The 15,899-nt window shown below is 48.4% G+C and overlaps 3 protein-coding genes across 16 annotated transcripts in view; 2 read left to right on the forward strand and 1 right to left on the reverse strand.

Moving 5' to 3' along the window:
* Nucleotides 1–3,156, forward strand: part of Znf513 (zinc finger protein 513) — a 3,535-nt gene extending 379 nt beyond the window's left edge. For 2 of the 3 annotated variants that reach the window (XM_015479844.2, XM_015479846.2), the window contains exons 2-4: nucleotides 207–365; nucleotides 1,314–1,901; nucleotides 1,991–3,156. In XM_015479844.2, the coding sequence (XP_015335330.2) occupies nucleotides 207–365; nucleotides 1,314–1,901; nucleotides 1,991–2,817 (1,574 nt within the window). In that variant the 3' untranslated portion in view covers nucleotides 2,818–3,156. Of the gene's footprint in view, nucleotides 1–7; nucleotides 83–206; nucleotides 366–1,313; nucleotides 1,902–1,990 lie in introns of those variants that run through there. The other variant, XM_015479847.2, reaches the window with a different exon arrangement.
* A 106-nt stretch (nucleotides 3,157–3,262) lies between these two features.
* Snx17 (sorting nexin 17) lies at nucleotides 3,263–8,955 on the reverse strand. Of its 6 annotated transcripts, none has more exons than XM_015479854.2 (15): nucleotides 8,662–8,955; nucleotides 8,157–8,231; nucleotides 7,090–7,207; nucleotides 6,519–6,583; nucleotides 6,128–6,238; nucleotides 5,931–6,021; nucleotides 5,680–5,767; nucleotides 5,365–5,434; nucleotides 4,969–5,061; nucleotides 4,674–4,877; nucleotides 4,435–4,560; nucleotides 4,216–4,293; nucleotides 3,973–4,047; nucleotides 3,843–3,884; nucleotides 3,263–3,757 (listed from the first exon to the last, which is right to left on the reverse strand). In XM_015479854.2, exons 1-15 carry the CDS (start codon nucleotides 8,722–8,724, stop codon nucleotides 3,644–3,646), a joined length of 1,413 nt encoding a protein of 470 aa, XP_015335340.1. In that variant the 5' UTR covers nucleotides 8,725–8,955; the 3' UTR covers nucleotides 3,263–3,643. The 6 variants fall into 6 exon arrangements, with proteins under 6 accessions (XP_015335340.1, XP_015335339.1, XP_048660607.1 ...); XM_015479853.2 differs by having other exon boundaries at nucleotides 4,665–4,877; XM_048804650.1 differs by lacking the exon at nucleotides 4,216–4,293.
* A 56-nt stretch (nucleotides 8,956–9,011) lies between these two features.
* Eif2b4 (eukaryotic translation initiation factor 2B subunit delta) lies at nucleotides 9,012–13,670 on the forward strand. 7 transcript variants are annotated; one of them, XM_048804644.1, is made up of 13 exons: nucleotides 9,012–9,208; nucleotides 9,408–9,600; nucleotides 9,914–10,049; nucleotides 10,236–10,445; nucleotides 10,709–10,791; nucleotides 10,971–11,062; nucleotides 11,282–11,396; nucleotides 11,584–11,660; nucleotides 11,843–11,945; nucleotides 12,192–12,319; nucleotides 12,441–12,618; nucleotides 13,136–13,316; nucleotides 13,427–13,670. In XM_048804644.1, the coding sequence occupies exons 1-13, from the start codon at nucleotides 9,150–9,152 to the stop codon at nucleotides 13,624–13,626; spliced, it is 1,755 nt and encodes a 584-aa protein (XP_048660601.1). In that variant the 5' UTR covers nucleotides 9,012–9,149; the 3' UTR covers nucleotides 13,627–13,670. The 7 variants fall into 7 exon arrangements, with proteins under 7 accessions (XP_048660601.1, XP_015335336.2, XP_015335337.1 ...); XM_015479850.2 differs by having other exon boundaries at nucleotides 10,239–10,445; XM_015479851.2 differs by having other exon boundaries at nucleotides 9,012–9,180; nucleotides 9,557–9,600.
* The last annotated feature ends 2,229 nt before the right edge of the window (nucleotides 13,671–15,899 follow it).

Consider the following 15,899-nt stretch of genomic DNA (forward strand, 5'->3'; position numbering starts at 1 on the left):
CAGTGGAGTGGGCTCAGGTCAGGGTGGAGGGGGCCTCCTGAGGGATGGGGCGGGCGATCTGGGCTCCTAGCTTCCCACTCAGGTACTAAGGGAACCCAAGAGGGTCAACGAGTACGGGAAGCGCCGTCCACGAGGGCTGGCTCCCTGGGTGCGGACGATGGGCACCACTTGGGAGAAAAGATCCATAAGCCCCCTCCCTTCTTTAGTGGATACAGAAGAGACTCTCGACGAAGGACCCGGGGCACTGGTGTTGGAAAGTGATTTGCTACTAGGCCAGGATCTGGAGTTTGAGGAGGAAGAGGAAGAGGAGGAGGAAGGTGACGGCAACAGCGACCAGCTCATGGGCTTTGAGAGAGACTCAGAAGGTGGGTTTTTTAGGGACTTGGTTAAGGACTAGTAGCCGCTGGGGCCAGTAGCCCTTTAGGAGACAGGTTAGGTAGGGTTTAGTGTCAGCGACCAAAACACCATTTCCTGCCACAACCCAAGGCTGATTTAGTTTGGAGCTATTACTTCCTTTACTTCCATCCCTTTGCTGAGAAGTTCTGGAGACTGGTCAAAGATAGTATGAGGAAGGTGGTAAATACTCTTTTAATATCCTCCCTAGTCCATTCCTTGTGTGGGTACTGTAAAGAGGTTTGGGAAAGCCCTCTCTAATAATCATTTTAGTTAGTACTTAGGTCTGCTCTTAACTTTGTTTCACCTGCAGCTCAAGCTCCTTTTGTACTGAGTTCTTAGCTTCTGCCCTTAAGTATCCTTCCTCCTTGTGTGATCTTAGCCTCACCCTACCCTAACATTACATTACCCACTCACTTATGAAGGATATTTTGAAAATCGTTCAAGGAACGCATGTAAAAGAGAACCTATCCCTTAAGTATAATGCACATTACTTTCTTTATTTGTGCTTTTCTCCAAATTTTGCCTCTTTTGGGTTTTATTTTATGATTAACTCTGTACTTGAAGTTAATAGAGTAGAAAAAGGTCCCAGGTCCTGCCTGAGACCTATTTTTACTTTTTTATTCAAGGATTAATTACATTATTTAATCATCTCAGTTTGCAATCTACTGTGAGCCCTTGATCTTTCCATTCAATTCAACTCTATTGACATTAGGTTAGTGCAGACTCAGAGGTAGACAATTCATTTTGAATTTTCTGGAGGCATTATAAGGGAGACCTTAAATCCCTAGGAGAGAACTAAAAGGATTATCAAAGCCAAGAGAAAGGTGGGGCTAAGCAAATGAGACCATAGGTGGAAAAGGGAGTTTGGAGCTGGTCCTACCCCATACTGATGTTTTTTCTTATGTATCTCTTGCCAGGAGACTCTCTGGGGGCCAGGCCTGGGCTTCCCTACGGGCTGAGCGACGACGAGTCTGGGGGCGGCCGAGCATTAAGTGCTGAGAGTGAAGTTGAGGAGCCAGCCAGGGGTCCAGGGGAGGCCAGGGGTGAGAGGCCAGGCCCAGCCTGCCAGCTGTGTGGGGGGCTGACAGGTGAGGGGCCGTGTTGTGGGGCAGGAGGGCCGGGTGGGGGGCCCCCGCTGCCCCCACGGCTACTGTACTCATGCCGCCTCTGCGCCTTCGTGTCCCACTACTCGAGCCACCTGAAGCGGCACATGCAGACACACAGCGGGGAGAAGCCGTTCCGCTGTGGCCGCTGCCCCTACGCCTCCGCCCAGCTCGTCAACCTGACACGACATACCCGCACCCACACTGGCGAGAAGCCCTACCGCTGTCCCCACTGCCCCTTTGCCTGCAGCAGCCTGGGCAACCTGAGGCGGCATCAGCGTACCCATGCAGGGCCCCCCACTCCTCCCTGCCCGACCTGTGGCTTCCGCTGCTGTGCTCCACGACCAACCCGGCCTCCCAGTCCCACAGAGCAGGAGGGAGCAGTGCCCCGGCGACCTGAAGGTAAAAGGCCAGAGACTAAAGATCCTAGGATGTGGTGGGGAGCACTAGTGGTACTTAGATTAATAGCTCAAATTTCATTGTTCCCACAGACGCTCTGCTCCTTCCAGATTTGAGTCTCCATGTGCCACCAGGTGGTGCCAGTTTCCTGCCAGACTGTGGGCAGCTGCGGGGTGAAGGGGAGGGCCTGTGTGGGACTGGATCAGAACCACTGCCAGAGCTGCTGTTCCCTTGGACCTGCCGGGGCTGTGGACAAGAGCTGGAGGAGGGTGAGGGTAGTCGGCTGGGATCTGCCATGTGTGGGCGCTGCATGCGAGGAGAGGCTGGAGGGGGTGCCAGTGGGGTGCCCCAGGGCCCCAGTGACAAAGGCTTTGCCTGTAGCCTCTGCCCCTTTGCCACTCACTATCCCAACCACCTGGCCCGGCACATGAAGACACACAGTGGTGAGAAGCCCTTCCGCTGCGCCCGATGCCCTTATGCCTCTGCTCATCTGGATAACCTGAAAAGGCACCAGCGTGTCCACACAGGAGAGAAGCCCTACAAGTGCCCCCTCTGCCCTTATGCCTGTGGTAACCTGGCCAACCTCAAACGTCATGGTCGTATCCACTCTGGCGACAAACCTTTTCGATGTAGCCTTTGCAACTACAGCTGCAACCAGAGCATGAACCTCAAACGCCACATGCTGCGGCACACAGGCGAGAAACCCTTCCGCTGTGCCACCTGCGCCTATACCACAGGCCACTGGGACAACTACAAGCGCCACCAGAAGGTGCATGGCCATGGTGGGGCAGGAGGGCCTGGCCTCTCTGCCACGGAGGGATGGGCACCACCTCACAGCCCACCCTCTGTTTTGAGCACTCGGGGTCCAACAGCCCTGGGCACTGCTGGTAGCCGGGCTCTCCATACAGACTCACCTTGAACTAGGTCCTTCCCCAGGGCCCCTATGGATTAGCCCTGCTCCTCCTGCGTTTTATACAGATGGAACAGAAGCCAACTTCTCCTTTTTTCCCCCGCTGGCCAGGGGCTCCACAGACTAACCTAGGCACTATATGGACCAGCCCAAACTCTCTGGGTAGGGGCCCATATGGACCAGGGGGCCTTGCCTTGACTGATGCACTTCATGAGCTCAGTGAGAAGGGCCCTGTATTCACCTCCACTGCTCTCAGGGGCTGTGGAAGAACTGGCTGGGGTCTGCCCAGCCTCCCACCTGTTTATTTAACTTATTTCAGTGCTTTATAATAAAGGAAACACTAACAAAGCCATGTCTATGCTGAATTGGCAATGGCAAGCACTTTGGCCTTGTCCTTTGCACAGCAGTCCATGCTGCAATGGGGGCAGCAGGGGCAGTGAGAGGGAACCAGAGGTAGGCAGCAGTCAGGCTTGAGTTTAATGATGAGGAGCTGGGCCAGACCATACATAGACCTCTGCCCATCCCCTTGCCCATGGCCCTAAGAAGCCAGAAGCAGACCAGGGGGAGCTCTGGCTCCTCCCCAAGGCAGGTAGCCATGGTCCCTTGGACTTTGTGCAAAATACTAAATGTTAATTTGGCATCGAGGGCCTGCTCTGAAAAAAGAGGGCAGTTCTTTGTGCAGCCAGCCCGGCAGGGAGGGAAAATGGGTTAGGAGGCCCCTGGCCAAGAAGGAAAAGGAGAGATAGGAAAGGAAAAGGAAAAAACTCCCCCTAGCTTGGGGGCACAGGGCACATTTCTGTAAATTCCTCTGGGGTAGACATCCAAGCAGTGGAGATTACAGATCCTCATCTCCAATGCCCTCGAAGGCGAAATTGCCGTGGACGTCACTGGCACTGGCATCTGTGCTGGGACTGCCAATCCCCCGCAAGCTCACAGCACTCAGCTTACTCTGTAACAAAGGCAGGGTGGGGGTCAGAGGGCTTGAGCCTGGAGGACTCCTACAGACACCAACCTCACCAACCCTGTTAACTCACTGAGAGTTTGACCATGGACTCCCGGCTGGCATCAGGTGACTCCTGGGGAAGAGGAGGCAGAGGTATCAGATTCACTGGGGGAGGTAAGGCAAGTCTGGAAGCCAGGGTAATGACCCGGGGTGATACTTACGAGCAGTGGTGGGGATTTCACTGCTTGCTGGCTATCTGAGCGTCTCAGGGTGCCCCCTACCCGCCGGCGCAGCATCTGGGGACAAAAATTCAATATGCTGATCAGCGTCACAGAAGTCAGGATCACTTCTGTCAGAATCTTAATTATATCCCCTCAAGAGAAACCTCAGGACAAAAGGTAGGGAGAGCATAACACTCAGTGCTGTCCCCACACTCTGCTGCCTGGTCCCTGCTTGCTGCTTACCTTCCTGATACTGCCCCCAGATTTCTTCACCATCAGTTCATCTACCATTGATTGGAGGCAGATGCTCATCATAATAGCCTGAGAGCAGAGAGCTTGTTGACTAAGGTGTTCATCCTGAGCCCAGCACCCTAAGACAAGGGCTCCCACTCATATGGAGTCCTGGAAGCCCTAGATGGTTATCTAAGGGGCTCCAGAGGAGGTCTGAGGGTAGTCTCACACCTGGGGGCTAGTGATGGTAACCCACTGTAGCCGGTCCTTGCTCATGAGGTATTCAAAAGCCAGTTCCAGGCGCACCTCACCCCGGCCCCGGCCTGGGCTGCTTGTACCTCCACTAGGCAGTGGCACCTAGGAGAGGAAAGAGAATTAGGCTACCTCTTCCAAACCACTGCAGCCCATCCTTGAAGCTGAAGGCTTGCTGTACCCCGACCCAGGGAAGCCTTCCCTCCCACCTTACTCACAGAGGAAGTGACCCGCCAGCATCGCATGCGGGTGACCCGGAAGGAGCCTTCGCGAAGTTGTTGGCCAGGCAGGCGGAGCTGGAGGCTGAGCTCACTGTTGCCTGCACTCACCACCACTGGACAATCCTTCTCTGGGAAGTCTGCCACACAAGCATCGAAGCGCAGGTAGCCATAGTGCCTCAGGGTTTGAGCCAGCCGGAGGAACTGAAAAATGTCAGCATGTGTCCTGGATTAGAAGGGGGAGTGGAGGCTCAGATTATGCAATCCCATGCAGGGACAGCCAGGAAGAGCTCACCTCCTTCTTGGAGACCTTCTCTTGCAGAGATTTGAGCTGCCGATGCTGCTCTTTGGTGACTAGAATCCACCCACGCTCAATATCTGACACAGTCTACAGTTGAAACAAGGGATGGGGGTGGGGGCTCCAGTCAGTGACCCCACCCCCCAGGAAAGTGTCCTGAGTTAGAAATGTTGAGTCTGACCTTAGCCCCACACTTGAGTGACCTCTTTAAAGAGAGACCTTGACCCTATCAACTTATAATAAAAGTAGGGAGAATTAGAGATTGCTTCAAGAGCCCTGACAGTATTCTAGGAATATCCCTAAGAAGTGAGAACAAAGACAAATATTTTCTTAGGCAAGTGGGACACTAGAATCATTTTCAGGGCAAGGGTTCTGATGCAGCTCCAAGCTCACCTGAGCATAAAGCAGGTTCAGGCCAACTCGGTTCTCCATGACATCGTCATCATAGGCAGAGTCCCAATAACTGTGAGGCCAAGGGGTGGAAAGGGGTAATGGGGCTAAGCTGGGGTAAGGCAATAGATATAATGGAAAAATGGGGGAAAACAGGAGCAATCTGGAACTCTCAGGCTAATGGTGAGATAGTGAGAGGAAGTTTGGGAGGCCTGGTATAAACACATGGCACTACTCCCTTGTCTGGATTATTCTGTCTCCATATATGGCCCAATAATCACACTCAGCACTGTCCCCACTTTCAGGCCCAGCCCTGACCTTTTCCTTAGCACAATCTTATACTCTTGACTCCGAAGACTGGTAACAGACACATAAGGCAGCTCAAATTCTTGCAACTTCCGTACAACTATGGATTAAAAAGGAAAAATGTGATGAACCTCAAAAAAAAAAAAAAAAAAAGGAAACAAGAAAGAAGCACCATGAGAAAATGTTCGATTCTAAGGGGTGACAGGGAGGCAGAAACTCACTACTGGAAGCACAATGAAGTAGTAAAGTCTAAAAAGACTCACAAGAAAAGGCTCCATCCTCTCTTTCTCGAACAAGGAAGAGACTAAAGTATCCAATCAAGTCATCTGGAAGATCCAGCTTTGCAGCTACAGCCTGGGGACAGGAAATACAGCTCATCCTATTGGCTGGTCCCAGTCTCCCCCAAGCCCAGGACCTGGGGTGCAGAGGGTGCAGGGGCAGTGCTGAAAAAGCACCTTACCTCCAAAACATCCTCGGTCTGATCTGAAGTTAGCACGTTGACCAGAACTTTCTGCCCATTGCTGAGCAGCACTTCCAAGGAGACCTCCTCTGTGGGGACCTGCTGTGTCTCCTGTGTGAGCATACATGAGGTTGGGAAGCTCTGCCTTATTAACACCTGTCCCCAGACCAGCTCTGTTCCATCTGCAACTCTATTTCTAGTCCCCTTTTGTGTTTCATTCTCAGCTGCTTAAACAAAGGTTGAGCTTTCCTTGACTTTGACTTCAGTGGTACAGCAGACACTCCATTCCATTATCAAAGTTCCAGAATGACTCCTCTGAACCATACCATTAAAATGACATGGCCCTCCAGCAAATCTTTCCCTTAAATCTAGGTCTCACTTAAAACCTTACCTGTTGTGCACGACGCAGGAAACTATTAAAGGTCTCACTGCTCCCAAGCAGTGGGTCTTGTCGAACTGTGGGAACAAGAGAATGATGTTCTAGTATTTTAGGATTCATTGGCTTCCCCCAATCCTCTTCTTAGTAGGTCCCCCCGACCCCATTTCCTGGGCTGATGGTGGCCTGCCACATCCCCCAGCTGGCCTCACCTCACTCAATGTTTGCATAAATTCTTCACCTGCCCCACCCTTGGCTGCCATCTAGTTGAGTCCAGTCTATAGAACTAGGGAAATAACAATGATGTTAATCTAAAGCACATCAGATAGAAATTAATTTCTCCCCACCAAACTAAACTGCCTTAAGACTATTTAGTGTAATACTTGTATTTCTCATAGGTGTTAGTGCCCAAATTGCTTTGCTAGTATACACTTAAAAATCCCCTTACTTTGCTCTTAACATTAAATAACATATCAGACAAGAGGCTTCTCACATGTAGAAATTAATGTAGGACTTTTACAGAGCCTGCTGTTTTTAGTTTCTCCCTATAATCTCAAAATAATCTAAAGTTCCTCCAATCACTCACCAGCTTGCATGTACTTCTCTAACTGCTCTCTCCTCTGTTCTACCTCTGCAGGTGTCAGAGAGAAAAGCTTCTTTGGGGGGAATGCAGGAAGCACATTGGCCCCATACTCCTTCCGAAGCTATATAGAGAAAGAGATACAACCCTTTTGTAAACACAGAAAATGAAGGAAGCTGTTGAGACAGAGTTCACCATATCTACTTTGGTCAACTGGGAAATAATTCCTTTGGCAGAATTAGCATCTCAATGGAGCTGCCTTAGATACAAGTTCTTTTCTATCTTAGTGTGTATAAGTCAATCTCTTCATACGGTGGGGAGGGTTTGTGTGGAAAAAGGTCCTAAAGGGAACCCCTCTATTATCTAGCAAGATTTTATTGAACCTTCACAGGAAGCAGAGGGCTTTTCAGGGACATTTATGTGCACAAATAGTTATGCCATAACTAAGTAAGTTCATAAAGTAGCATAGAACTTAAAGACACTTTATGGATCAAGAAATTCATGTTTCAGTTGTAGAAACTGAGGTTCAAAGAAATTAGGTAACTTGCTTGGGGTTGTGCAATTAATTATCAGTAGAACCAGGCCACTCTACTGAGTTACATACAGAGTTCACCATCTGGTAAAGAAGGCAGAAATACATCGTAGCACACATATAAGAATAATTGGAACAGCTATACACATTGAAATGAGCCAAGGAACACACAAGGAAATCAGTGAATGGTTTGTATAAGCAGGAAAAAGAATTTAAAATTGCAGCTCAGATGACAGAAGGAATGTGCTTTGGTAGATAGGGAGAGTTCTGTTTTTTCATGCAGAGGCAAAGGCTAAAAGAACAGTAAAGAAGGTACAGAAAAGCAGGAAGCAGGATGATAAGTATAGGGAGGAGCAGTTATTGTGGCAAACATGAAGTTCCTTGGGGAGTTCCCAGAAAATGTCAGACGAAAAGATAAAGCACTTCACCCTCCCTTTGGCAGTGATTAAAGAGGAACCGGATGAAGCAAAAAATGGAGATATTGATGTCCATGTGCAGGCAAGAGCTGGAAGCTGCCTTCAGGCAGGAGTGCTAGTCCCACCTGCTCGTGCAACCCCAGGAGCTGGCTGTAGCGCACCCGACAGTGCAGGACTCCGTTCACGTGAATGTTATAGGCCTGAGGACGCAAAAGTAGGCAGGCATTTTAGGGTGGCAGTCCTGGCAACATCTGAGAACCCTAGCCGGAAGTTGTCCGGCACAGCTCATTCAGAGTAACGCACGGAGATCCCCTGAAGATTAGCTAGTTTGTTTTCCCCAGGGAAAGCAGAAGGGCCTGGGGAAACTGGGGCACTTGTGTTACAGTCTCCCTCCCCACAGGCCTGAGACGCCCACCAGAGCAGCCACAACCTAACAAGGGGAGGCGACTGGTCGAACAAAGGACCTATTGGAGCTGGGGCGACTTCTACAAGAATTTGAGACACGACAAACGCTCCCAGTGTGGTAGCGACCGTGGATCTGGCCCGAAGAGTGGCTGCCAGGCCTTGGAGGCCGCTCCCAGAGCTCCGGCCCGTTATCCCCGCCCCGGCCCAGCTCTGGCTGCTCCTCACCACGTAGGCGGAGCCGCCGCTGTCCCCGCTGCGGGACTCGGTTTCAGGAATGGAAAAGTGCATGTTCCCTATGGCAGGGCCCCTCCGGGGTCCGGACTGTGAGGGCCCCAGCGGCTCTCCACGCTCGCCTCCGCTGGTCAGTACGTCCCCGCGGCTTCACTCGCCATTTTGGGGGGCCTGGGATCCGTGGTGGGAAGACGGTAGGACGTCGGCTCTGGGCGTAGAGACCCCAGCATTCTGGGAACTGTAGTCTATAGGCAGGAGGAGGCTGTCAGGACCGGGAGCCCAGAATTGAGACGGCCCTCATCACGACCCGTAGTCCGGGGCGGGACCCGATGCACCTCCGGAAATTGTAGTTCGTCTGCAGCGTGCGTAGTGGGTGTCGGTGGTGGAACCTCCAGCCCAGGTGGCGCTGTAGTCCCAGTGTAGGCGAAGCTAGGCGAAGCAAGCCGGGTGACTGCGGTGGGCGGAGCCTAGGACGGTCCGCGATGGCTGCGGTGGCTGTGGCAGTTCTCGAGGGTGAGCGAAGGGCCGGGCGCACCAACTGGTACGCAAGCCGACGAGCTCCGGACGGCTAGTGCTGGGCCCTGAGCTCCTTTGGGCCCTGCCGTTCCGTTCCGGTGCCGCGCCGGCCTCTGGCTTAGTCTCGGGTGCAGCCCCACGCTGCGTCCCGGCTGGTTCCCGTGAGAAGGGTGGGTGACTCCTCCTTCCTCGCACCCCGTCTGTCCTTTGATCCTGCCGCGCAGTGCGTCCCCACGCGGATCCCTGGATTGCCTCGCGCCTGGCGGCGGAGCCGTGGTCATGCCAACCCAGCAGCCAGCTGCGCCGAGAGCGAGTCCCTCCAAACCCTCTCGGAGCCTCTCTGGCTCACTTTGTGACCTGTTTTCTAATTCAGACTCGGGATCCGGAATGAAGGCGGAACTTTCGCCTAGACCTGGGGTAAGTGAGGGTGCCCTTCCAAGCTGCCTGTCAAATGCTACGCAGGACTGTCTGCTTCGTTCTGCCCTATCTCCCATCCCGTTCAGTTTCTCAGTTAAAACAGCGAAATTTTTACAGAGCCTAATGGTATTTCAGTCTGATAGTTGAGGAGAAACCTTCATCCCTGAATGGGATGTAAGCTTGTAAAAGTTAGCTTGTGGAAGTGAGAGAGGTTTAGGTACCTAACCTTGTGGGAATCTTCTAAATATCCAAGAGTGTTGGTTCATCATTGGAACTGTTGGGTGAAGAGCAATGTCCTATGTCTGTGTCTTAGGCAGCAGGGAGGGAGATGACCCAAGAAGAGAAGCTGCAGCTTCGGAAGGAAAAGAAACAGCAGAAGAAGAGACGGAAGGAGGACAAGGGGGCAGAACCAGAAACTGGCTGTGCTGTATCTACAGCACAGTGTCAAGGTACGAGGTCTTTTTTAATGGGCTGGGGTATGAAACTGGTTAGAGGGAGGTGGTGATGTGATAGGACACAAAATTGATTTGAGCAAATGCAAAGTGAAAAGGTTCAGATAAATTAAAAGAGAAGTTTTGGTTAGGATATAAATATCACCTGTCTGGGGCTTGGGCACTTCTTCCTTCTACCTTTAGTAGGCACAACCAGAGAACTGCCAGGAACTGGCATTCAGTTAGGGGGCACTCCCGGGGAGAAAGTTCCAGCTGGTCGGAGTAAGGCTGAACTTCGTGCTGAGCGGCGAGCTAAACAGGAGGCTGAGCGGGCCCTGAAACAGGCAAGAAAAGGGGAACAAGGAGGGCCACCTCCTCAGACCTGTCCCAGCACAGCTGGAGAAATCCCCTCAGGTATTTTTCCCTCATTTCAAAATCTCTTGCTCCTAATTCTGTGCTAGCTAAGGCTTCCCCTTGTAAAACACTTTTCTCCTCCCATTCTCACCTTGGAACCCAAAGTTCAGAATTCTTCCATCAACCCCATCCTTTCCCTATTTCTTCTTCTACTTTATTTTCCGTGCCCCTACATCCTATTTTTCTTGATGTGCCTTATGCCCTAAGAGTAAATTACCCATTTCGAGGCCTATTATATCTTGAAAACAGCCATTATTTTTTAGGAGTAAAGCGTCTCCCAGAGCACACTCAGGTTGAGGACTCCACACTTCTGAGAAGGCTTGTTAAAAAAACAGAGCGGCAACAGGTAAGAAGTAGGTTGGTATGTGTAGATAGGGCTGAGGGAGGAAAACTGTTCCGGGCAAAGTGAGACCCTGGAGAAGGGATGGGTACTTGGATCAAAGTAGTGTCATTGTTCACTTGCTTCCCAGCTTCATCGCATTGTTTTAAACTCTGGGCCATTGGTCCTATTCCTATTTTGTCAAGGTTCCTACACGAAAGGATTATGGATCCAAAGTCAGTCTCTTCTCCCACCTACCCCAGTACAGCAGACAAAACTTCCTGACCCAGTATATGAGGTAGGATCCTGTGTCATAACATTTAAATCTGAGGTTTAGTAACTCAGTCATTAAAAGACTGGAAGTTTGAGATGGGATATTTGGAAATATGAACTCAAGACAAAACTCTAGAGGAAATGGGGGAGTCTACTAGCGAAGAAAGTTCCTTTTCATCAGGGGCAAGGGGGCAATAGGTGCTCAAGTTCCCTTGCAAAGTATGTGACACCGCCATCCCATCAGCATCCCATCCTCTGTGATCCACCCAGCCATGGTGCGACTCGGCCTGCAGTACTCCCAGGGCCTGGTCAGTGGCTCCAATGCCCGGTGTATTGCCCTGCTTCGTGCCTTACAGCAGGTATGCCCATCCTGTTCTCTTATAACCCCCCAAACTACCCCAGCTTCTCTCACCCAAGGTAATCTCTTAGATGAAAAGGGAATGACTCCCACCCTCAGAACATTTTCCTCAGTGAAGCTTACCCTGACGTCCCTTTCAGAGATCTTTATTGAGGAACTCTATGCTGATCAGTTTGTATACTCTATAGGTGATTCAAGATTACACAACACCTCCCAATGAAGAGCTCTCAAGGGATCTTGTGAATAAACTAAAACCCTATATCAGGTAAGGATAACCACTACAAGTCCACTCCCATTTCATCCAGGCCTTTGCAGGTCCTCTTTCTCTTGCTTTTCTACTCTGTTTCACTTTCTGTTCTGTTTTATTTTCTAAGAATCTTCAAAAAAAAAAAGTGACAGCTTTTTAAGTTTTAACAAGTTGCACAAACTGAGGTGTTATTGTTTCAGCTTCCTGACTCAGTGCCGCCCCCTGTCTGCGAGCATGTACAATGCTATTAAGTTCCTCAACAAGGAAATCACCAGTGTGAGCAGCTCCAAGCGGGAAGAAGAGGTGATGAACAGGAGGAATGGGAGAGGCATGCACCTGTAGTTATGATTTAGAAGCATGTTTGGAACACTCAGGAAGGCCAGCACAGGCCACCTCTAAGCAAGGCTTAAGGAGGTGGTGGATCTCTTACTTGTGCTACCTGTGGGCTCCCTTCAGGCCCATTGTTATACATAAATTCAAGCATCCAGATGACAATTAGAGGAAGAAATGTATCCATTTCCTGTTCTCTAAACATCATACTCCACTTAGGCCAAGTCAGAACTTGGAGCAGCCATTGATCGGTATGTGCAAGAGAAGATTGTGCTTGCAGCTCAGGCAATTTCACGCTTTGCCTACAAGAAAATCAATAATGGAGATGTGATTCTGGTATATGGATGGTATGATCCAACTCCATGACTTAAGAAACTGGGGAGTGGAATGGTGGGAAGATAGGATTATCCTCTTGCCTTTGAAAACTAGTGACTTTTTATATCTGAGTCTCTTCTGCATCCCTTCTAGCTCATCTCTGGTATCAGGAATTCTTCAGGAGGCTTGGTCCAATGGCCGGCGGTTTCGGGTGGTAGTGGTGGACAGTCGGCCCCGGTTAGAGGGAAGGCACATGCTACGTTCTCTGGTCCGTGCTGGGGTCCCTGCCTCCTACCTGCTGATTCCTGCTGCCTCCTATGTGCTCCCAGAGGTGAGGGTAGAGGAAAGGGACTCCAAGGTCGGAGGTAAAATGGTGTAGTAAATAGACATAATCCCACCTTCTTTAGACTTAGTTATTTAAAAACATTAGAATAGCACAGCCCAGGTCTGGGGTTGTAGTTCAGTGGTAGAGTGCCTAGCACGTATGAGGCACTGAGTTTTATCCTCAGTACCACATAAAAATAAATAAATAAAATAAAGGTTTTATGTCCAAAAAAATAATATAAACCTGTTTATACTTACTAGATGCTCTAGTATAATGTAGTATGCTCTAGTATAATATAGCTATTACAAGAACATTATATTAAACTGGCAGCTACCAACAGAACAAAACTAACCTTAAGGTTTAGATTTCCTGTAGGAGGCTTGGTGGATCAATAGTTAGGTGTTTTCCAAAAACAGCAAGCATTAAGATTTGTTACTGTCCTGGGCAGAAATGGGGGAACTTTTTGCATTGATATAACATGGCATTTTTTCTCTTCCCTTTCCTTACTGTTGAAAACAAACAGGTTTCTAAGGTGCTATTGGGAGCTCATGCACTCCTGGCCAACGGATCTGTGATGTCACGGGTGGGGACAGCACAGCTGGCCTTGGTGGCTCGAGCCCATAACGTCCCAGTGCTGGTCTGCTGTGAAACATACAAGTTCTGTGAGCGTGTGCAAACTGATGCCTTCGTCTCTAATGAGCTAGGTAAGCAGGGCATAAGAGAAGCTTCCAAGCACCCAAGAAAAGAGGTAAAGGGGAAACTAAACCACAACTTTTTTCCTAAATGGATAAAATGAGTGTACTTCCCATTGCAGATGACCCTGATGATCTGCAGTGTGAGCGGGGAGAACATGTGGCCCTGGCTAACTGGCAGAACCACCCATCTCTACGGCTGCTGAATTTGGTCTATGATGTGACTCCCCCAGAGCTTGTGGATCTGGTGATCACAGAGCTGGGCATGATCCCTTGCAGTTCTGTTCCTGTTGTCCTACGAGTCAAGAGCAGTGACCAATGAGGGGGAAACACTGGCTCAATAAATAGTATATGCCCTACATTCAACAACTCTGCTCCTTTGTATTTCTTTTAGTGTTTCCACACTTAAGTTAAGAATCTGTGCCTGCTGATAACTTTAGGCCTTTGTAGAGACCCTCTCAGGTGACTGCCAGTGATTTGAGGCCAAGGTGAGGGTCCTTATGGAGATCAAAACCTATCCGGATCTGTAGTCATTAATATTGAGCATCTCATGTCAGACACTGAACTAGGTATGGAGAGAAACACATGGACAAATAAGAGTCCTAACCTTAGTAATAAGTGGTTCTGTATGCTTTATATTGTATCTCATCAGGAAGCAAACAATGGTTGTTTCATGTTCAGTGATGATTGGGTCCAGGCATTTTAAAGCTTTCCCCAAACCTTTCATTTAGTGGTTTCATCCACTGATGATTGTTGCCTGAATAATTTCTTTGGGAGATGCAAAATGGTGATTATTCTATCATTCTTTGCTTGTTTACTGGATGATAATCTATAAAGAACTACCTCTCATCAGTTAGTTATTCTGAACTACAGTTCATACTGGAAAGGCAGGATAAATACTTAAGTTTTTCCTTTTATTTGCCAATTTTCAGGAATTGGTCACTAGTTACTGCCAATGGTTTACAATGAGCATGTCTTGATTTTTTTTTGGGGGGGGGGGGCTTCCCGTTTTCTTTCTTTTTTCTTTTCAAGTGTGAAATCAGTCATCAAAATTAAGCAGAGTCAGTTTTATGCTTTAGAAAGATACTAGTAGAGATTAGAGAAATAAATATATTAGTTAAGATTGTTTTTCAGGGGCTGGAGTTGTACCTCAGTGATAGAGTGCTTGCCTAGCATGTGTGAAGCACTGGGTTCAATGCTAACACCATCTAAAAACAACTTAAAAAATAAGTCCATACACAACTACCAAAAAAAAAAAAAAAATAGAAAACAAAAAAAGATTGTTTTTCAGGGTTGGGGGTGTAGCTCAGTGGCACAGCTCTTGCATAGCATGAGATACTGGGTTTGAGGGCCAGCAGAGCACAAAAAAATAAATAAGGCCAGGCTGGAGTCGTGGCTTAGTGGTAGAGCACTTGCCTGGCATGTATGAGACCCTGGGTTAGATCATCAGCACCACATATAAATAAATAATAGATCCTTTGACAACTAAAAAATATTTAAATAAATAAATAAATAAAGCCTGTTGCCATGGCACACCCCTGTAATCCCAGCAGTTCAAGAGGCTGAGGCAGGAGGAGCCCAAATTCAAAGCTAGCAGCAACAACTTAGTGAGATCGCCTCAAAATAACAGACTGGGCATACTGCTCAGTGGTTAAGCACCCCTGGATTCAATCCCTGGTACCAAACAAATAAATTAAAAAAAAAACTGATCCAGCAATTTCACTTCTAGAATTCATCCTACTCATATACTTGGGTGTTTGAAGTAACTTAGATACAAAGTTATTTACAGCAGCATTGATAATAACAGTAAAAGATTGGAAGCCACCTAAATATCCCTTAGAATCAGTAATGTACTAATTAAACCATATTACATTCAAAAAATTAAATCCTGGGCAGTAATAAAGAATGCAGAAGGTTTTAATGTACAGAAATAGATCTATAAAATATACTCAGTTAAAAGAAGATACAGGACAATGTGGTAGTTAGTTGCTGTTTGAATGAAAAAAGGGGAAAGATACATATAAAAGTAAAACGCTTTGGACAGATAATAAGAAATGCCTGTGTGGCTGGAGACAGTTTGAAGACACTTTATACCCTTTTGTATCTTGAATTTTTAGCCATATGACTGTTTTGTTCTAAAAATAAATGATTATTCATTTTAAAAAGATTTCACAATGGTTTAAGTCAAAGATAGCCAAATCTGAGGCACCAGGGATTTAAAGACAGATTTGTTCATTATAGAATTAAATATTAGAAACAGAGCTGTCCATCACACAAGGGTTTAAGAGCTAGCTAACACCTAAGAGAAAGAAGACACCCATTCAAGACTGTTGGCCTCTAAGAGAGTGAAACAGGAGTAGAACGGATGTCTCCTTATTTAGATCTTAGTTAACACCTGCAGTATTTTTTGTTTCTTTAATAAGACCAGTTTTGCTACTTTGCCCAGAATGGCCCCAAATTCCTAGATCAAGCGATCCTCCTCTTTGACCTCAAGAGTAGCTGGGACAACAGGCATTAGCAATGGTGCCCAGCTTCTCCCATACTTTTCTTAAATGTTTTGTGCAAGGAAGGAAATTTAATTGGCGACATTATTTG

This window comes from Marmota marmota, unplaced genomic scaffold (assembly GCF_001458135.2).
Source record: "Marmota marmota marmota unplaced genomic scaffold, marMar, whole genome shotgun sequence".
Classification (NCBI taxonomy): Eukaryota; Metazoa; Chordata; class Mammalia; order Rodentia; family Sciuridae; genus Marmota; species Marmota marmota.